Source organism: Paramormyrops kingsleyae, chromosome 12 (assembly GCF_048594095.1).
Source record: "Paramormyrops kingsleyae isolate MSU_618 chromosome 12, PKINGS_0.4, whole genome shotgun sequence".
NCBI classification, from domain to species: Eukaryota; Metazoa; Chordata; class Actinopteri; order Osteoglossiformes; family Mormyridae; genus Paramormyrops; species Paramormyrops kingsleyae.
In genome coordinates, this window is record NC_132808.1 from 4,825,199 (window position 1) to 4,846,932 (window position 21,734).

Sequence of the window (21,734 nt, forward strand, 5' to 3'; positions counted from 1 at the left end):
CAGTGCCTCAGAAAGGAAAATGCTCAGAAATCAGCACTGACAGATGCCGGGCAATCAAAGCTGCATCTTATTCTTCCAGGCGATGGAACAAGTATCTTCTCATCTCATCAAACAACTGGGTGATGTATGTATTGCTTTTGGCTGAAAAGAGAAATCAGTCAAATATGAAGTCGAGGTCTTCAGAGCAGTTGGAATTTCACTTGATTTCACTATGCCACAGAGAGAGGAGGTAGCTCATGTTTGGGGACGGTGGATGGGAGACCCTTCAGCTCTGAAACTCACAGCTCACATGGCTGTGTCAATTTAAAAAATGGGGGAAAGGTTAAGTTTGGGTTAAACACTGTTCTGCTTACGTGTTGAGCCACATCACCCAGTTCATAAAAAGGTCTTTGAGCGGATTCCAGTGACATGACAAAACTTCGAGTCAGTCACTGTAGATGAGGCAATTTACATGTTTCTGTGAAACACAAGGTAGACTTGCTACAAAAATTTATCCAGCTATTTATTTAGCCAGAGGACACATGCACTTATTCTCCCTGAAGCGCAGCTTCTCTGCTATCCAGCAGGGGCAGGAATCAGATCCATAGCCCTACAACTGTGAGGCTACACATGCCTGTCACATTCATACATATCCGAAGAAGTACTGCCCATTTCTATGACATCCTTTAAAAATAAACAATCACCTTCCCTTGTTTCCCATTTCAGACACTCCACTCTACTTAACTCACCAAATCAAACCACACAGACTGGAAGAGGACACTGTGAAAATCAGCGCGTAGTACCTGCCTATTCATCGATCTTCCAAAATTAGGTATCCTGTACAGGGTCTCAGTGACATATCAGGATTATGATACAAATATGAATGCCTGGAACATCACCACCCTCTGCATACAAAATAACATGATGTAGTAAACATGTTGCCAAGAGACAACATTATTTATAGAACAGCAGGCAAAGGAATTTTACATAAACTTGATATAATTTATCACTCAGTTCTTCGATTTGTCACAAACGCGCCATTTAACACACGCCACTGTCTTCTTTATTCTGCAGCTCAACTGCCTTCATTGCAGACTCGTCGCGACATACATTGGTTCTCTTTTATCTATAAAACACTTCTTGGTTTCGCACCTCCCTACTTGACAGATTTGCTGCAGATTTTACCTAAACCTACATATAACACACGTACGTCTTCTCTCATTAAATTGAAGCATCCAAGATTTAGGTCCTCTGTTGGTCGTAAATCATTCCAATTTACAGCCGCAACTGACTGGAATTCATTACAATTATCACTAAAACTGAACAATTTTATAGATGTTATTACTTTTAAAAAAACACCTAAAAGACATATTTAAGGATACATGCAATTGTTTCTAAACTGCTAAATGTTTTTGTCTATGTATTATTTGGTATTGTATAAAATTAGGTTTAAATAAAATAAAGGTTTAAATAAAAAAAAATTAAAAAATTAAAAAGACAATCAGGCAATGTGGAGATTTTGTTGTGTCTGGCGGGACAAACAGCAGGCAGCTCCGCCTCAAACAGGGTGTTTTCTGTATTATTATGCTACATCACTGAAATAATCCTTCTATTGTCCCTACATGATGTGATGATTGTAAAGCTAAATATGCTGTACTGTGTCACATAAATAAAACACTACTGTGACATACCTCCTGGGGTAACTTTCTACTGCAGCATAACAAGCCAGTTAGTCACACCTTTGGGTGAAGGTTACAAATTTTGCTTCCCTTTTTATTGAAGCTTATCAAAGGTACAGGTCTAACACTGCACTTGTCACAAGGCCACTGGTAAAACCCCAGGATGATGAAGAACAATAGAAGACAGATAAAAAATAGATGAGCTTATGTGTCACCGGAAGTTTCCTGTTTGCTTCCTGTCACATGGCTGTGACGAACTGAAGAACTGTACTATCCTCTACCCTGTATTTCAATGCTGTTGAGACAGAGTGGAAAACTCTGAAACATATACAAACAAAACAAGGTTTAAATTAATCATGCTTCCTTATAAAATTTTCCATATATAAGGTTAATTTAAATTTTCACTAAAAAAAATCTACATTTAAGTAGCTCCTTATTGCTGATTACCACTATGTTCTCTCTTGGACGAATTCACAGAAGATCCTCAATGTTGTCATTTAAACTATGCCGAGACTTCTGCTATAGGTGTCAATGTCCATGTGTGGGCTGACGTTCAACAATCAACACGGTATCACGTTTCAGTTGCAGAATAAGGGTTATCTGGCTAAATGTCGCCATCTGGTGGTCAGTTCTGGTAAACAGTTTCAAACCCAAACTTTGTTTGAATCGCACAGTCAGCTGATTACCAGGCAGACTCAGCGTTGCTTTTATACTGTTCATTAGCTTTAGTAAAATTATTAACATGAAATCGTATCTCATTATTTACATAGGTTAAACGCAAATAGAAAATGGATATAAGTACATGATACATGATGATATGAGGATAAATCAATATAAAAATCTAATAAAACTCTCTGTATTGTGTGTACTTTGCATGTTCTCCCCGTGTTGGGCGGGATTCCTTGTGTTCTCTGATTTCTATATGATCGCCTATCTAAATTAGTTATCTTTGTGCACGAACAAAACAATCAAGGTCACTGTAGAAATAGAAGATATTATTTTACAAGTTTATTTGAGGACGGTAAGATGTGTAAATGTAATATGAACTCAGATGCGAAAATGCCTTGTACACCCTCTTTAAAAATCTGTACGTGTTACCTAAATGTCACTGTTTGTTATAAGAAACATCATTATTTGTTATAATAAAAATAAAAAAACCTGAACATTTTTCTGTGATTCACTTTTTATTTTTAAACATAGAAAAACAGAGCAATTCCCCTCAAATCCAGTAGGCGGAGCGTCGTTACGGGCACGACGAAAGCAGTAAATGGGACACTTCCTGTAACTCAAGTTCAACTTCCGGGTCATCGAGGTTAGAGTAGAATCAAAATATAGCTCGAGAAGGGAGGTGTGCTAACTGAATGATTCCCGTGTTTTCATATTATTTTATTTTTTCAGTCTAGTCGTTTGGGATTTACAATGGCGGGTTTACCTCCTGGAGACCCGCAGCTGGTCTCTATGATTGTGAATCATTTAAAAACCCAGGGCCTCTTTGACCAGTTCAGGCGTGACTGCCTGGCGGACGTGGACACAAAGGTATGAATGAAATTTGTTATTAAAAAGCGGGGGGAAACTATAAAATAATGTATATGAAAACATATCCGCTCTATAAATGTAGTTGTTTATTAGACCGTTAGCTGCGTCAGTGGTTATGATTTGTTATGGTTATTTGATATGGTTATATTTATGATTATTCCCTGATTGAAATGCATTCATTTTGACGTATGGGTGTAGTGTATAGCGAGTGTATATTTGCTGGTTGTTATCTGGTTCGGAAAGTATAGGACGTGCGGATAAGTATTTGCCAGTAATTATGAACTGTTTGATGTCTAGTTGCTATGGTTTAACCGATGCTATTTATTTTCAGCCTGCCTATCTCAATTTAAGGCAACGTGTGGATAACTTTGTATCCAACCACTTGTCCAACCACACATGGAGTCCTCACCTGAACAAGAACCAGCTAAGGAACAACATCAGACAGCTGGTCTTGCAGTGCGTATGCAACAAAAAAACATTGCTTTTTCCAGTTATTTAAGAGCTATAAATGTGTTTTAGCATTAATCGTGGTGTTACATATATGTAACAGCAAAATCGTTGCTATTATTACTAAGAAAGAGGGTGCGTGATGTCACTGGTGTTTATGAATATTTAGGAAGAAGACATGTGATACCCCCAAAACTTTCTGCCCCAACAGTTTCTGGGATCTGGATACGTGGTGACCCTCCCTCTGTCAGACTCATCTTTTTCCCTGTGTTCCTTTAAAGTGATCTATAATGCCTTTTGTTTCTTTGAACTGATCTATACTGCCCTGTCTGTCTCTGTTTCTCTATGTTGTTATCGGTTACTTCCTTTTATGGAGATCAGTCAGGAATGATTTATACATTTTCTCACCCCTCATTGATCTGTCATTTTTTTCCCTTCAATTATCAGATCTGGAATGCTTGAGCAAGGAGTCGACCGCATTGTGGCCCAAGTGGTGGATCCCAAAATCCACCACACCTTCAGACCCCAGGTGGAGAAGGTTGTCCGCGAGTTCCTCTCACCGGGGCAGGCTGCCGATGAGTCTCCAGTGTATTTGGCTCAGCCAGAAGAAAAGCAGGAGCACCATCTGATGGCTCTAGGTAGCACGGGATGGTTTCTTTGGGTCGCCTGGCATTTTTGAGGCATTCGTGCAGTAGACAGAATGATATTTGTTAGTAAAATGGAATCTGTTCTGGTGAGGTTGTGTGGCAGATTGGGTAACACTGCATGTTGACACCTGCACCATCCTATGAATTACATTAATTCCTTGTCATGTACAGGGCAATCTTCCACACCTGCTCCGTCGACGGCCAGCGATGCCATGTCTATCTTAGATACCATCACCTCCCTAAACCAGGAGGCCAATGCTTGGACCTGTGGCGAAAGGCCAGGAGACAAGGCTGGCAGGCGGAGTGGCCCCCAGGGAGAGCAGCCCCTTGAGGAAGAGCTGGCATTGGAGGCTGAGCCTGGAGAGTTGGACATGAGCCTGGTGGAAGAGGAGGAGGAGGAGGAGGGTCAGGGGGATGAACAGAAAGTGGAGCTGGGGACTCCAAAAATGGAACCTGAAATCGGTGACACTCCTGAAGGGATCAAGGAGGAGTTTGTTGGCGAGGCAGAGCAACAGGTGGAGCAGCAGCAGCAGCTTCCACCACCTCAGCAGGAGCAGCAGGAAGGGGAGGAGGTCAAAGAGTCAGCAGAGGAAGCACCGGATGTCAAAGGAGAAGATGGGAAAGACAGGGCTGCCAAAACGCCCAAGGAGGAGGCTCCAGCCAGGGATGGAGAGGCCCCCAGTGAGAAGCAGCACATACGGCAGAAAGCCAGGGAGAGACTCAAAGAGGGTGCGTGATGCCCTGAGCATTTGACTCTGTATTAATACTCAGAAAGTGGTGGCGTGATGCCCTGAGTGTTTGGCTATTTATTAAGGCTCAGAAAGTGGTGGTGAGATGCTGTTGAGTGTTTGGCTCTTTATTAATACTCAGAGAGAGGGGGAGTGATGTCCGGCTCTTTATTAATACTCAGAAAGTGGTGGCGTGATGCCCTGAGTGTTTGGCTATTTATTAAGGCTCAGAAAGTGGTGGTGAGATGCTGTTGAGCGTTTGGCTCTTTATTAATACTCAGAGAGAGGGGGAGTGATGTCCGGCTCTTTATTAATACTCAGAAAGAGGTGGAGTGATGCCCTGAGTGTTTGGCTATTTATTAAGGCTCAGAAAGTGGTGGTGAGATGCTGTTGAGTGTTTGGCTCTTTATTAATACTCAGAGAGAGGGGGAGTGATGCCCTGAGTGTTTGGCTATTTATTAAGGCTCAGAAAGAGGTGGTGAGATGCTGTGAGCGTTTGGCTCTTTATTAATACTCAGAAAGTGGTGGCGTGATGCCCTGAGTGTTTGGCTATTTATTAAGGCTCAGAAAGAGGTGGTGAGATGCTGTGAGCGTTTGGCTCTTTATTAATACTCAGAAAGAGGGGGAGTGATGTCCGGCTCTTTATTAATACTCAGAAAGAGGTGGAGTGATGCCCTAAGTGTTTGGCTATTTATTAAGGCTCAGAAAGAGGTGGTGAGATGCTGTGAGCGTTTGGCTCTTTATTAATACTCAGAAAGAGGGGGAGTGATGTCTGACTCTTTATTAATACTCAGACAGAGGGGGAATGATGTCCTAAGCATTTGGCTCTTGATTAATATTCAGAAAGAGGGGGAGGCTATTTATTAATAGAGATGGGCCGATTCACATTTTGTCAGTTCCGATCTGATTCCAACATACAACTGCCGATACCGATACAGATTCTGATACAAGAGCTCTTTTTACTTTGATATTTTAAGATAATAAATATCTATGTACATTTATATTTATACTCTATATTAACATTTTTGAACCAGTAAATACAAATGAAAATATGTATGCCAAAAAATTAATTAGCCTACTAGAAACTAGTACTGTTCCACCTGGTTTTAAGTGTTTTTGGGACATTTACAGCAAGTGGCAATTGCTTAAAATGCCCAGAGTTTTTCTCCCACTGGCAACAGCGTAACCTCCTTGCGATAGCAGCCCCTCGTGTATCACAAGCTGTAGTGACTGTGCAAAACAGCCCGGGCCAGTGACTCCCAAAGCATCCATTGCATTTTCATATTACTCGTGTTGTCTCGCACAATTGCATGCACTTTGTTTACAAAGTTGTTGTTCTACAAAGATTGAAAATTGCCGTGCTACTAGTTGTTAAAAGCATAAAATGCTTCCAGATCGTCACCTTCCAATCTGATTTTCTTTCCAGTTTCGTTTTCGTAAATGAAAATGGACGCTAAATAAAACAAAACCTTGTTTTACTACAGTATCTCCTCTTTTAAAAGATGTTGTGGCTGCTGATCTGTCCCTTCCTTTGTCGCGACTTCAGTGCTCATCGCTTGTGTCCCATGCGGTGTGCTCCTCCAACCTAATAAGCATGAGGAAATGCCATATTTATACAGATTATTCACTTTTGGGCATCACAATAAACATCTCTTTGATATTTTTTGGCATACTAATCTGCTTGTCAAACTGCAGGTGAAAGTAATGTCCGTATAGTGCTGAAAAACCAGCGTACATTATCTAAAGCCCTGAAAGGTACACAGTTTGTTGTTGTCAAAATAAAATTAAGTTAAATGGTGAAGTTGATTTTCGGGAGGAATATGAATCATTTATATTGGCTGACCAGTCGATAAAATAGTCGATAGATCAATCTAGAGAAAAACAGTCGTCAATGGGAGCCCTTGGTCACAGTACAGTATACATTCTTATCCCGGTGGGTCTTAGCAGGTTTATAATAATGAACTAAGAAAATGGTGATAAAAAGGTTAACCAGAAGGGTATGACTTCAAGATGATATCATTTTGCTGTACATTTATTTTGTATATACAATAAAGGGCCGACATGTCCAGTCAGTCGGAACCAATCACAGTCGCTAGTTGACGACAACCTGTACTCAGAAAGATGGTGCAAGATGTCCTGGGTGTTGACTGCTTTATTAATATTGAGAAAGAGTGCGCAATGCCCCAAGCATTTGGAGCTTCATTAATACTCATAAAGAGAGTGTGTGATTTCCGGAGTGTTTGGAGCTTTATTAATACTCTGAAAGAGGATGCACAATGCCCAGAGCGTTTGACAGTTTATTAATACTCAGAAAGCAGATGGGAGATGCCCTGAGCATTCAGTGCTTTAGTAGTTTTCAGAAGAAGGGTTCACCGAAGCTCTGAGCATTTGGTGCTCTATTAATATTTACAAAGAGGGGGCATGATGCCCAGACCGTTCGGTGCTATATTAATACTCAAAGAGTGTGCACGGTGCCCTGATCATGCAGCGCTGCATTTGTACTCAGAAAGAGGGCACATGATGCCTCCAGTGTTCACCTTTTTAATATTCGGAAAGAGGGTGGGTGAAGCCCTGAGCATTCGGTGCTTCATTATTACTAAAAAAGAAGGCAAGTGACGCCCCATGCGTTTGGCATTTTACTAATACTCAGAAAGAGGGTATGTGATGCCTCAAGCACTGAGAGCTTTATTAATACTCAGAAAGAGGGCATGTGATGCCCCCAGTGTTGATCACTTCATTATATTTGAATGGGGTCCCCTTTTGAGTCTTGGTTCCTCTCAAGGTTTCTTCCTGCTAGAGGGAGTTTTTCCTTGCCAGTGTCGCCTCAGGCTTGTTTGGTGGGGGTTTGGACCAGTTATATGTAAAGTGCATTGTGACAATGACTTGTTAAAAGCGCTACATAAATAGAATAGAATTGAATTGCATTCAATTCAATTAATTCAGTTCGACTCAATTCAGTTCAGGAGGACATATCATGCCCCAAGCATTCAGCTCTTCATTAATACTCAGAAAGAAGGTGCACGGTGCCCTGAGTGTTCAGAATTGTATTAACACTTGGAGGCAGGGCACATGATGCTCAGAATGTTCAGCGTTTAATTAATACTAATATGAAGCATGCACAATGCCCTAAGTATTCCACGCTTTATTAATACTCAGAAAGAGGGAATGCGACGCCCTGAGATTTTCGTGCTTTATACTCTGCTTTGTGAATCAGGGTCCAGGAAAGTAGTGACACCATGTGCCCTAAGATTTTTCTGTCCTTAATTGAGTAGAATTTTATGTTATCTTTTAAATATGATGCGTGTGTCATTGATGCTGCCACACACATACAAACAGCTTGCACAACTGGCACAGCTTAGTTAGTTTTTATACAGGTCGCTCTTTACTGTGTAACTTAGAGCAGGATTTGTCAAGCTTTCCAACCCCAAGGGCCAGCTATTCATCATTTATCACACTGGCAGCCCAGGGGAGGGCAGCATTGGTCCCCCTTGCCAAATTTCGTTGACCCATCAGTGTATTTTGAGCAGCCTGTTACAGACCAGCACATTTCCCTGCCATAGTTGTACAGCCTGCCCCTGGCCTGCGGTCCAGTGGTTGATAAGTACTGCAGTAAGGGCCTTTAACCTGGGAATGAAGTCAGTTCAGATCATGTACCAGTGCTACAGATTAGTGGCACTTACTCAAGACCTATTTGGACACAGGTGCTTTAGAAAGCCAAGTCAGTTTGGAGATTTACAGAAGAGCCAGCTGTATCCATTAAAAGTGTGAATATAATGGAAACACTCCAATGTGTACAGCAGCATACACATCTGTCTATCCATCATCCAGCTGCTTATTCTAGCCAGCATCTCTGGGTTTCTGAATCCATCCAAGGCAGCACATGGCATGAGGCAGGGGTGCATTCCGAGGCCGCAGACATGCTCTTACACGTGCGCACAATACACTGTGGGCAGTTTACACAAGTAAAGTAGTTTCTGTCACGTAAATGTACAGGCTGCTGGACTTCTCTGGTTGCTGTCGTGATGCTCTCTGTTGGATGTCTCATGTGTGACGCGTGTTCCTGTCCATGCCAGAGTACTCCCTGGAGGACTCGGACCTCGAAGGTCTCAGCGACATCACAGTGAGCTCAGTCCACACCAGCGACCTGTCGTCATTTGAAGAGGAGAGCGAAGAGGAGCCACCAGTGTCTGACAGCACAGAAGAGGGGGAGATCATCTCAGAGGGTGCGTGTGGTCTTTTCCTGCCACTGACAGGTCCGCCAAAATGGGCTGGAATTAAACCTATACTTTACATCAGAAGTATACACTAGCATTTCACGAGGACGTGTCACTGTTCGGAAGGCTTTAGTATTTCAAAAATATATCTCAAGAATTATTTGACAAAGGGCTAGATTAAGGTTTCATATTTATCATGGGGTTGGCTCATGAGTCGTGTTTGAAATCTCCACCTCTGCACGTGAAGATGAGGAGGAGGTCGAGAAGAAGGTAGCCATGATGGAAATGGAGACCAAAGAGCGCAAGCCCCGGGCCGGTCGACAGGCCTACGTCCACAAGCCCTTCCTCTACTCCCGTTACTATAGCGACTCAGACGATGAGGTCACCGTGGAGCAGAGGCGGCGTGATGCGGTGAGTGGGCCATTGGTGCTTGACTGTCCCGGTGACCCGTGGCAATGCCCAGCCACCCGTCGACTGCTATCTCCTCTCATCATGGTGCCTGAGGTTCATGACAGTATGTGCTCTCACCTTCACCCTCAGGCCAAAGACAAAGAAGAGAGGCTGCTAAAGAGGCAGCAGAACCGGGAAAGGATGGAGGAGAAGCGACGGCAGAAAATGTCCCAGCAGGAGAGTCACGGTACTGCTGGCTTATACTGTTACTTATACTGCAGCTGTGCATTAGGCCAGTTTCCGTTTCTTTATTGTATTGAGTTTTATGTTTCTCTTTATCCACTAATCTTACAAAACAAGTGCATATCGAGGAAGTGCTTCTGTCCTGAAAAGCACGTCCCTCCCTCACCCTTTCCTCCACAGAGGAGAAGATGGAGACGTCGCCTCCAAGCCTGGAGGTCCCAGGTACATCTGGCAAGGAGGCGCGCAAGGAGAAGAAGGTCCTGGAGAAGAAGGTAGCCATCAGCAGGAAGAGAAGAAAGCATTCAAAGTGAGTGTGTGCCTGCGTGTACGTGCATGTGAGTGTGCTGTGAAGAGGAGAGCCTTTGAGGCGTGTGCACGTCTACGGCCCAGTGCTCCCCGCATCAGTGAGGTCATTTGTCGATTGGCAGGAAGGAGGATGAGGTTGGCAACAAGAAGAAAGGAGATGCAGAGGAAGAGCTTCTGAAGAAGCCTGATGCAAGTAGCACATTTCTTTATGCAGATATGCTGGTTGGCTTCATGAGTTTGGGCATAACGATGTAATCGTTAAAAGTAAATGGACTGCTTTTTAAGTAACATTGCCACTGTTCTTATCAGTAGTGGATTATCTTTAAGCTTTAAAGTAAGATTATACTGTAACTTTTTTAAATGGCAGTAATTCTTAAATGAGAGCTCTTCAGACATACCTAACGGTGACATTTGCATATTGCTTCATGGATGTTTGTGTTGACACAGGAAATTAAGGGATCCTTCTCAAAGGGCCAGCAGCCCAGGTCCATCCGGAAAATATCTGAATCAGCTGCATCAGATGAGGGATGGAGGAGAAAGAGCAGTGGGGAAAGCCCATCTGAGGCCCGGGATCCCAGGAAGCTGCTCGACAGGAGCAAGACCCATTCATTCATCCTGGACTTGGAGCAGGCGTCCGAAGAGCTGCTTAGACAGAGAGCAGTCGGGAAGTTCGACAGGCACCCCCGCAGGGAGCACGGGGACATCCCCAAACATGCTCGAGAAAAGGACAGAGCTGAGAAGGAGCGCAGTCTTTCTGACGAACGCAGCAAACACAGGCCAAAAGCTGAGAAGGCCACAGTATTTGGTCGCAGCGGTAATGATGCACATATGGAGGAAAGCTCTCAGAAGGATGGAGCTTCTGTGAATAAGGCAAATCCGGACGAGAAGGCAGAGAAGAAGAGCAAAGCCAGAGGGGATCGACGGACTTCCTTATCAGGCCGTGAGTCCAGGGTGTCTGTCTCAGAGGCAGGGGCCCTGGAAGAAGGCTCTCAAAAGGATGTCCCTAAGAAGGCAAAGGTGTCATCCTCAGCAGATGCCTTGAAGATCGAAAAGACCAAAGTGGAAAAGGTTCCTCTGATAAAAAGTGATACCAAACTTCCATTCAGCCTGGACACCACAGGATCTTCTGAGGACAAGTCTGACATCGAGCCTGGATCTGAGAGTGGGAAGAAGAAGGATAAACATGCCAAAGAGGTTGCAAAGAGATCCAAAAGCCTCACCGAAGACAAGAATGTGGAGAAGAGCCGCCCTAAATCAGATACTAAGGACACGAGGCCTAGTGAGAGAGATGCTGACCGCAAACCAAAAATGGATCAAGTTCCCCCTGAACACCTAAAGTCTGAGAAACCTGACACAGACCTTGACCACAAGACTAGGGATGCAGAGTCTGGGTCAAAGGTCAAATCCACCTCTACAGAGAAGTCCAGATCCAAATCCAAGGAGGAACCCAAAACTCAACCAGTGCCTAAAGTGGACAAGAAAGCTCTGAGTTCAGAGAGCAAGAGCAAAAGTGCCAAAATCAGCAGCAGGTCAGACTCATCCAAGGAGAAGAAGAAGGATGGGGGTTTGAAGGAGGACAGCAAAGCTTCTACTGAGACCTTACACGAGAAAAAAGAGAGTAGGGACTCCAAAAAGACTGCTGAGAAACTGGGTAATGATGCAGAAAAAACAGATGAGGCCCAGTGTGAGGAGAAGGAGAAAGAATCTTCAGTTGGTGTCTCAGTCTTCCCTTCTGTGACAGAGACTCCACCTCCAGACAAGCTCCAAACTCAAGAAGACAACACGGATTGTGAGGTTGTGGGTTCTGCTGCCACCACAAGTATAGTAGATGACACTTTTGATGCTCTGAGTGACATCACTCCTGAACTTGAGGATGACGACGCTACAATGCAAATTGATGATGACCTGGCCTTTCAGCCGGCTTCCGCAGAAGTGAATCGCCCACCAAGTCCCACAGAAGAGCCATCAGCAGACACTCCACTAAGCCATAGTGCAGATAAGGACTTTGGAGTAGACCAACAAGAACAAGTATGTAGCGTTCCTCAAGAAGTAGGAAGCATGGAGTTGGCATCTTGTGCCTCCTCTTCCACCGTCAGCCCCGAGATGGGACAGCTGCTCCCAGGCATCTCCCTGCAAGAGGCAGACTTGAAGATGCAAGAAGCAGCCTTGACCCTTCTCTCCATGGACCCTGACATGTCGGTATGTCACAGCCTGACTGCAGTTCACCCACACTTACCTTTGACTATCACCTCATCTGAGCCAGAGCAGCCTGAAGCGGCTTGTCCTCCAGAAGTTGGTGGGAATTTTGGCCACGAGGCTACCGATGGCGTCACAATAGCCATTGAAACTGTGGAAATGTCACCTCCAAAGACCTCGCAAGAGACTGACTTCTCTGAGAACGTCCAGCCAGATCTTGAAGGTATCTTCACTCTGTCCCCTCTCATCCATTACTGTTTGCGTTGTGGTGATAGAAGTCTCAGAGTAGTGGTGTGTTTGCAGGTGTAAGCTCTAAAACACCAGGTGACCAGATGGTTGGTGATTTAGGGGATGACAACTGCTCTGAAAAGATGGAGGTAAACTCTACTCGTTTGTCCATCCAGTCTTTCTGCAAAGAAGTTTACTGATTCTTACATCTTCCACGTGCCCGTGTTTTGGAAGGTGGATGAAGCTGTAGGTGAAAAACTGGAAAATCCAGACAAGAGTGACGATACTCCAGAAACCAAAGCAGAGGAGCATCCTGGGGCCGTCGTGAACGTCGCGTTGCCTGAGCCATTACACCTAGGTGAGAGCTGTAATTGGTGGCACTGTCCTCCCAGCTATAGGCAAGATGTCTTACCGATGTGTCTTCATCCTCTTTTCCAGAAGACGTGCCTGCAAGCCGCAGTACTGAGCCTGCTCTACCCACAGAGGTCTCCAAAACTGGATGCCATGTGAGTTTTCTGTGTGATTGCCCATGGCTTCGACTTTGCATATCATATCGACCTACACACTGCTTAGGTAGAAGTGCTGTTTGCCATCTGATACAGCTCTCTGAAATCAAGGGCATGTAGTCACTTGGTGGTTTGTGTTGGCTTTTACATCCAAGCTTGTAGTAAGTTTCTTTTCAGTTTAAATAAGCCAGGGAAAGAATTACCTCAAGTCTAAGCAGGAAGTGCAAATGCTCTATGGCTTCCTGTGCAGAATGTCGAGCAGGAAGTCGATGGGAATAAAAAGGAAGAGGATGTGATCGTGCCGATCATCATGACTCTGACAGAGGCGGGTAAGAAGCTGTCACTCTTAATGACGTTCTGGATGTTTTGGGACGCCACCATTTTTGGAAAATATCATTGGTTGCTCTGTTCAGTCTGGGATTCAAACGCATAACCTGTTTGAAGCCTTTGTGCCAAATAGCAGATGTTTTTGGGGTCAGTCGCGACCTGTCAACCTTTTTCTTTGTGTAGGTGATGCCTGCACTCCCACAGAGGAGGTCAGAGTGAATGCTGAGGCGGTAGAGGTCCATGCTTCAGAAACGTCTCTTGCTAGGGAGGGTGAGAACATGCAGAGCTCAGTCGGTAAGCTAGATCCACCAAAGCACACTCCCGCTGGTTATGTCAATACATGGTGAGCGGTTATGTGCTTCAAACTGAAGCAGCTAAAAAATTGTAAAATGAGATGTGAAATCCCAGGGGACGTCTGGCTGAACTGAAGCCTTGTGATCCCCTCTCTGTGTAGGCGGGGAGCAGCCTGGACCATCAGACCCTGCAGGGAGACCTGAGGAGGTAGGGCTCCAGCTCAGTGACCGGCTGTCCGGCTCTCTCGCTGCAGCCGGCCGTGTCTCGATGTGTAGCCAGTGCTGTAATTGGCTAGTTAGTCCCAGACTGCCTGTTCCTCAGTGCCCCTTTGAGGGCAATGAGTGGCTGAGCGGGCAAAGCCTCTGTGCCTGGCATCAGAAGGTCGCCGGTTCGAGCCTGGCGTCAGCAGAACCGTAACATGTCCATGGGCCCGTGAGGAAGGCCCTTAACCCCCAGCTCCATGGGTGCCCCTGCAGGTGGCTGCCCTTCGCTGCCAAGCTTGCTCTCGCCTGTATATGTGTCTGCATGTCTCAGTAGGCAAAAAGAGGAATGCCCCACAGGGATCGATAAAGTATTATCATTCTAGAGCACTGCTTTTCTTCCCTGTCCTGCTACAGCCTGAAGATGCTGAACGTGATGGAGAGCCATCCAGCGCAGCTGCCGAGGACCCTAGTGAGCTCTGTGTGGTGTGCTTTGCTTAATTAATGTTCCCAGTGAAAATGCTCACGTTCCGCTAATTTACTGAATGTCTCTGTAGGTACAGGAAGGGACGCATCAGACCATGACTGCAAGGAGCCAGAAACTGTAAGTCTAATTGTCCAGCACTGTAGCCGTTTAATGCTGGTGATTACCGTAATTTGTTTTAAATAATTTTCTTTTTCATTTTGCTAGTATATAATTTGCAGTTGAGCACAAAGAAACCTGGTTAAACTGGGCAGAAATATAGATGTTAAGCTGGGATAAATGTCTCCTGTCCGAAGGAGGATCAGTCAGAGAAGCAGCGAGAGGTTAAGGAGGCTCGTCGAGGCCGGCCGCCCAGACTCGTTAAACAAGCCAGTGAGTGACACCTGCCGTCTGCGCTGCCGTCTGCGTGACGCTGTGCAGACGGCCTGAGCTGGTTCCTCTGTTACAGGTAGCGCTTCAAAGTCAGATGGGCTGGAGGAGGAGACGGGAGCAGATCCAGTGGAGCAGGTAACCCCGTGTGCTGTGCATGCTGGCACCGTGTCGGCTCCGCCGTCAGGGCAGTGATGAAAGTGCCTGTTTGCTGGGCTGTGTAGGAGGACAGAGCAGAGGGCAGGATGACGCGCAAGGGGAGGCCAGGCCAGAAGCTCACTGCTGCCAGGAATGCCAGTAAGCCGTCCCGTCTCTGCACCCGAATGCGGGAAATGTCATTCTGCTGTTCTGTTCTTATATATAGGACAGGGTTACTGATGAAATGTGATGCTGTCTGTTTTCTGCAGGTAAGATTTCACCAGGGGAGGGTGAGCTTAAAGAGACCGGAACAGAAACCCAAGAAGAGGTCAGTGCTTGTGTTTGGATCGTTTCCCCTCCCCCCGGGACCTTCTAAACTAAGCAAATACTAAGTCTGCTAGGTCTAGATAACGAACGTATAAAACTGTATCAAGCAGCATGCAATTTAAGCTGAACTGGCATCAGGTTTTTTTAGAAAAAGGTGCGTTCCCATCGCAGGAACTTGTTTTCCCTTGGAAGTGGTTCCAGAACCTTTTTTTAGTCCCTTTTACTGAGAGGGGCTTATAGCAATAAGTTTTGCCTCATATTTTTAGAATGCGTGAGCAATGCCCCAATAACTAATAAATAACTAAAAGAGCAACTTGTTCATTGTTTTGGGGTGAGAGTGTAGTTTCCACTTATGTGTGGAGTTTAACCTGTGAGCTTTTTGCATCTCCCATGTTTATTTAGCATAAAGTTCACAGTTTCTGTTGTGCAGTGGGAAAGTGACACAAAAATGATCAGGAGCTAGATGGCTCAGGAACTTGACACTAGGACCTAGTCGACTAACCTTCGGTGTGAGAACGCCTATAGATGCTTGGCATCATGAAGGCTTAGGGTTCGAGCTGTGGCCTCACGCCTCCAGGGCTGGCTGTGTGTGGCTGAGCGCGTGTGTGCATGCATGCATGCGTGTGCTGTGCTGTGCTGTGCTGTGCTGTGTTTCCCGGGATCCCCACTGTACCATACTGGATAATATACTGGGCATTATGCATGTTTTCTCTTAAACAGGAAGAGGAAGCAGACGACGTGAAGGAAACTCGGCCCCGCAGGGGCAGGCCCCCCCTGAGCACCCCCCGGGGAGATGCCGGTAGGTCTCTCCCTCTGAGTCAAGGGCTTTTCGGAAGGACCTCTGTGACCCCCTGACTCTGTACCCCCCCCCCCCCCCCCCCCGCAGGAAAGTCACAAAAGGCAGAAGGTGCAGTGCCAGGCCCCAAACCTGAAAGTGTGAGTGGAAATCCCTCCCATCACTTGTGATGTCATAAGCGTGCACTGCTGTGAGCGTACATGCCAGCTCTTGGGAAGGCGTTGATCACTATTTTAATTAATGGTCGTTTATAGCTTGCGTGATTAATGTACAGATCTCTTATCTGCTCTCAGCCTGCATGCTTGACTAAATTGAATAAATTGAGCATCTCCTCTAGGATAATGAAAGCGAGAAATCTTCGGGGTCCAAGGTGCCACGTCGCAGAAGGTCTTCAAAGACAGCGCCCCCTCTGGAGGAAATGCGTAAGTCCTTCATCCACAGACCATTCGCTAACAGATATAAACAGATGTGTGTGGGTTTAAGGTCATGTGACACTGGCGGCGGGAAACTGTCTCTTCCGACACATATCTGATGTCTCCTTTATTAGTATCATCTCAGGAGCCCGAGGAAGATGAGGAGGAAGGAGAGGCTGTGGAAGGGGTCAGTCGCTCTCATTGTTACCTAGAGATGAAATATCTGCCCATTTATGTAATGCGCAAGTATCTAATGTGAACATCCCATAACAAGCAGTCATTTAAAGAAATGACGTCGTGGCTCAGCAGTGACGAGCTTGCGAATGCGTAATCAGCACTTGAGTCTGTTTAGGTTTGCATCTCACTCAGCCTGTGTTCTGGTGTCCCATTATGAAGGAAGTGGAGAAAGCAGGAACAATGGGGCGGCGAGGACGGCATCCTGCATCCAGCAAGAGTGAGTGTCCTCAGAACTCGTGACGGGAAACTCGTACGTGTAATGCTGTGCAGAGTCGGGGCATGAGACGCGGGCCCGCCTGAGCGGCCGTCACAGCGGGGCTCGCAGTGTGTGCTATAAGACTGGCTGCTTCCCAAACAGGCACCCTGCAGAGGAGGAGTGATGCTGAGGGGCTCGGTGACACAGAGGACAAAGCAGGGGAGGTGAGACATCGAGTCTCTGGGCTGCTGTCCCAGAAACAGCTCCCTGCTTTAAAGCACTTTCTCCTCCCTGTCTCAGAAGGAGGTGGAGGAAAAGAGTGGCGGGAAGAGGGGCGGCCGTCGTGGACGAGTGGGCCGACCTCCAGGCACAGGTGGGAGGGGCTTCCATTTCTGTGTGGCTAAGTTCCAATGGTCATTGGTATTAATGAGCAGGTCAATATTGGAAATAATATGCGCTATAACCTCTGTCTGTAAATTATTATGAATGAAACACCAAACATTTGACTGTTAATCAGTAAATATTCATGAGCACCTCTGAGTAAAAATGCTGTGTTTAATACTACAGATATCGGATCGGTATCGGCACCGATCCAGACCTATTTGACGGATCGGGTATCGGCCATTGGTGACTGATCCAGGTCCTTACTTATTTAGTTTTTGGCAATCTCTAAGAAGACAGCTGTTTTACGCTTTGAACAGAAACCAGTAGCTCAGCGATTTGCAGTCTTTGTACAATAAAGTTTTGAGAGGTGGGAGTAGCGTTTAATGGACAATCCCACTTAACAAAGCGCACGCAACTGCGAGACAAAAAAAGCAATGGATGGTTTGGGAGTCGCTAACCTGGACTGTCTTGCGAACTCGCTGCAGCTTGTGATACAAGAGGGGCTGCCGTCGTAACAAAGTGTAACTGAGCTGACGCCAATGAGAGAAAAAATGTGTTCAAATTTTTTACCATTGGCCACTTGTGTATTCTTGCTTTGAAGATATTCATATTGAACTGCAAATGCCTCAGAAACGCTTAAAACAAGACGTACAAAGGAGGTGGAACAGTACGTTATGTGTTTGTAGTAGCCTAATTAAATATCTTTGTCATACATTTTTTCCATCTGTATTTACTAGCTTAAAAAAAATAATATATAAAGTATAACAAAGTTAAAAAGAGCTCTTGTATCGGAATCGGTATCGGTATCGGAAGTTGTGTATCGGAATCGGATCGGACCTGAAAAAATGTGGATCGGCCATCTCTATTTAATACACATGAAGGGGCATTGCTGTGTGTTGGGGTGTAAAGCTATGCAGGAGCAGGCCAAGGAGAAGGAGGAGCCAGCAATGTTGGTTGTGAAGCAGCCCTCGGACAGCCGTGAGTGGCGTGTGTCCTGCGGCAAGGCCACTGTGTGCCTGTAACGGCTTCATCTACGATAGTGTGGCAGAGCTTCTAACCAAGTTTAGGATTTGGGATTTCAGCTTGGCGGCTGGTTAGGGATCAGTGTCCGTACCCTTAGGATTGTGTGCTCGTATCTCATGGCCAGCAGCGTAATTATATCACCAGTGGGGCTGTGGAGTGAGACCCTTAACCCCAGATTCTAGCTGACCCTGCTTTCCAATCCTCTATTTGGACAAAATCATCTGCCAAATAAATGTATTCATGTGTTTCCCAGAGTGCTGTGCAGCTGGTTAGGGATCCGTCTCCATACCCATAAGCTTGTGGGTAGAGCTGGGCAGTATGACCGAAAATTTATATCATGGTATTTTTTAACGTTATATCGGTTTCACGGTATACAACGGTATTTTTATTTTTTTTTTTAGTATGACTGGCCGTTTACCACATTTTTCCAGGATTTTACAGGACACATTTTTGTTTTACATTTTTGCATTTTCTCCACATTAACTATATTATTTTATTATTAGCCATTGCGCCTATCAGCTACCTTAATAATGACATACGGCTAACATGTTTGTTGGCTAACTGCTTATATATAAACGGCTATTGTTAAGGTGTGTGGCGGCCAAGTTAACATTTTTGATAAGTGTTTAATAGGTGAGTGTGCTGTAGCGGTGCTGTGTGAAGTGTGGCAAATGGCGAAAACCGCATTGTTGGTATCAATAATGGTGAAAATGAGTATCTAATCAGATACAAATTTTTTATATCGATTAGTATCTGAGAATCGATTTTTTTGTCTCATTATTTTCTCCAGCGTCAGCTATATCTTTCATTTCTGATTTTTAAAACAAGGAATAATTAAGGTACGTTTTTAGCGGTGCAGCAGTGAAAAAGGTCCCCCCTTAAAGTTTCCAGCTGCACCACTTTCCGAACGTTGTGTAGGCTATTTAAACCTGTATTGCGGTATAAGAAAAAATCATATCATAACAATAATAAAAAATGGTTTCCAGTATGAACCGGTGTACCGCCCAGCACTAGTTGTGGGCTCAAATCCCATGTAAATGTGTTCATGTGTTTCCCATAATGTCCTCACAGGTAGAGCAGCTTTAAAGAGGAAGAGATCTGAGGAGGTCCCAGAGTCTGGAGAGGTGAGTGTGTCCTCTTCCACACCTAGGCAGATGCATGTCTTTATTATTACTGTGTGGTGTTAGTGCTCTGATTGTATCGGAGCTCTTTTGTGGGCTCTGCGTTTGACTCTGCCTGCTGTTGAAGGATTCTCAAGCTGAAGAAGCAGAAGACAAGAGCGACGGAGCGCCGAGGCCGAGAGAGAGACTCCCGCGAGACGCCAGCGGTACGGCCGTTCACCGGGGAGACGCATCGCTGCCCCCTCACACCCATTAAAGAGTTGAAAGCAGGTTTCTCTAATTTGTGTGTCTGAATTCGTCCAGCGAGCCAGTCTGATGACCAGGAGGATGAGGAGGCTGGTGCTGACAGCAAAGCCCAAAACGTAAGCCTACGTAAGGAACGAGTGAGCCGGGTGAGGAGGGAGATGGGAAGTCACCTTTAGCTTTACCATGACTCCCTGCAGGACGAGGAGCGGGAAGCCCCCCCAGAGAAGAAGCCGGCCCGTAGGGGACGGCCCCCCAAGGCAGCTGCACCCGTCAGCACAGTGAATGAGGACACAGGTAGGGAGCGCAGCCAGCAGGCACATGCAGCCATGTGACAGGAGGCCCCTTCAACTGTGTCCTGCACGGAGTCTGTGCCCCGGGGGGGGGGGGGCTTGTGTGGAAAGCAAGGAGCCCAACGTGCCAACTGTACCACGCAGAAAAGACCTTGTCTGAGAGGAAGGACAAGAGAGCGGCCGATTGGGTGGAAGAGATGCACGTGGACGAGGAGGCAGAGGATGAGGAGGACGAAGAGACTCAGACACGAGCCACGACACGGTCAGCGACCCGCCTGGAGGCCCAGAGGTAAGAGCGTGCCTGGGGGCGCCTGTAGCCCGGGGACGCCTGGGGACACACTCAGCCTGCATCTTAGGCACCCAGCAGGAATGCTATCCACAGGCCAAAGGCTCAGCAGAGCTGCTCTTAGTGCCCAAATATATGGCCTCCTGCTTACAAGAGAAATCTCCCCCCCTTACCCCTCAGGAACAAGCCACCTAAACCATCCACCCGCGCCTTGAGTAAACTGAGTGGGAAGGAGGACACCCCCCCAGCCACGCGGTATGGAGATGTGTGTGTCTGCATGCTGCGCATGTCTGTCTGTCTCTGTATCTGTCTTTGTCTGTGTGTCTGTCTGTGTCTGTTTCTCTCTCTGTGTCTCACTTAGTCTGTCTTTGTGTGTCCGTGTCTGTCTTTGTCTCTGCATCTGTCTTTGTCTCTTTGTCTGTGGGTCTGTCTGTGTCTGTCTCTCTCTCTGTGTTTCTCTGTCTCTGTGTTTCTCTTTGTCTCTGTTTCTCTTTGTCTCTGTGTCTGTCTTTGTCTGTGTGTCTGTCTGTCTCTCTCTCTCTGTCTCTCTTTGTCTCTGTTTCTGTCTTTGTCTATGTGTCTGTCTGTGTCTGTCTGTGTCTGTCTCTCTTTGTCTCTCTATCTGTCTGTGTCTCTGTCTGTCTGTGTCTGTCTGTGTATCTGTGTCTGTCTGTGTGTGCAGTATTTACCTTTTCACTGCATATTTTCCCCATGTGACCAACAAACTGCTGCATCTCCTCTTTACAGGGCAGGTAGGGGCCAAGGACGCAAACGTGAGGCCAGCCCCCCTACAGTTCGCACCCGAGGGGGGCAGAAGTCAGAAGAGCCTCCCACCAAGAGAACAAAGCGATGAGCTTCAGTGGGCGCCTGTGATGCCCCCCCTAACCCAGAACCGTGCTGCCTAGTTAGGGATTTAGGTCTATACTCCTCATTTTATTTTTAATGTTCACTGGCTGTTTTAACTGTACATATTCAGCATATTTTCACCGTGCTGCTTCCAGAGTGGGTTCTTCTCTGGGTCTAGGTTAACTAACGGTAGTTCTGTGTGTTGTGCTAGTTAATCCCAGGGTCTGTACACTCTGCTGGTAGTTACCTGAGTAGAGGGGAAGAGTTATTACCGATATTAACAGTGTCATCCGTTAAGTATGATGCATTCCACGTCTGAGTGTTTTTATTATGAAGGGGTCTGCAGCCATGATACTGCTGATGTTTCTAATCCTGTCAGTGACTTTGGCTCAGATTCTCCATGCCAGTTAGATTTACTACATGTAGATCTCGACCATTATTATAATTATTATTATTGACTTTGTTAGTTGCAGTTTTAAGTTACATATTTGCATTACTCGGTTTATGAGGATGACATTGACTTCTTTAGATAATGTTAAGGTTTATTCTTTATGTATCAAGTTCGTCACCTTTTTATCATGTATCAAATATCATTTAAGCAAATGTTTTCATATTCATTCTGTGAATGTAAAGAAAAACATGGTCCATTTTCCCTGTT

At 45.7% G+C, this 21,734-nt stretch overlaps 1 protein-coding gene across 3 annotated transcripts; it reads left to right on the top strand.

Moving 5' to 3' along the window:
* The first annotated feature begins 2,937 nt into the window (after positions 1-2,937).
* On the top strand, positions 2,938-21,734 carry bod1l1 (biorientation of chromosomes in cell division 1-like 1). Of its 3 annotated transcripts, none has more exons than XM_023822746.2 (36): positions 2,938-3,194; positions 3,526-3,650; positions 4,089-4,279; positions 4,460-5,017; positions 9,090-9,239; positions 9,478-9,641; positions 9,771-9,867; positions 10,044-10,170; positions 10,292-10,358; positions 10,617-12,588; positions 12,669-12,742; positions 12,828-12,951; positions 13,032-13,099; positions 13,350-13,428; positions 13,610-13,720; positions 13,881-13,927; positions 14,338-14,392; positions 14,478-14,524; positions 14,701-14,776; positions 14,853-14,911; positions 14,998-15,070; positions 15,181-15,239; positions 15,959-16,037; positions 16,125-16,174; positions 16,372-16,456; positions 16,582-16,634; positions 16,844-16,901; positions 17,043-17,104; positions 17,181-17,253; positions 19,359-19,411; positions 19,536-19,614; positions 19,712-19,770; positions 19,852-19,948; positions 20,089-20,233; positions 20,411-20,485; positions 20,978-21,734. In XM_023822746.2, the coding sequence occupies exons 1-36, from the start codon at positions 3,078-3,080 to the stop codon at positions 21,081-21,083; spliced, it is 5,514 nt and encodes a 1,837-aa protein (XP_023678514.2). In that variant the 5' UTR covers positions 2,938-3,077; the 3' UTR covers positions 21,084-21,734. The 3 variants fall into 3 exon arrangements, with proteins under 3 accessions (XP_023678514.2, XP_023678515.2, XP_023678516.2); XM_023822747.2 differs by having other exon boundaries at positions 17,184-17,253; XM_023822748.2 differs by having other exon boundaries at positions 13,035-13,099.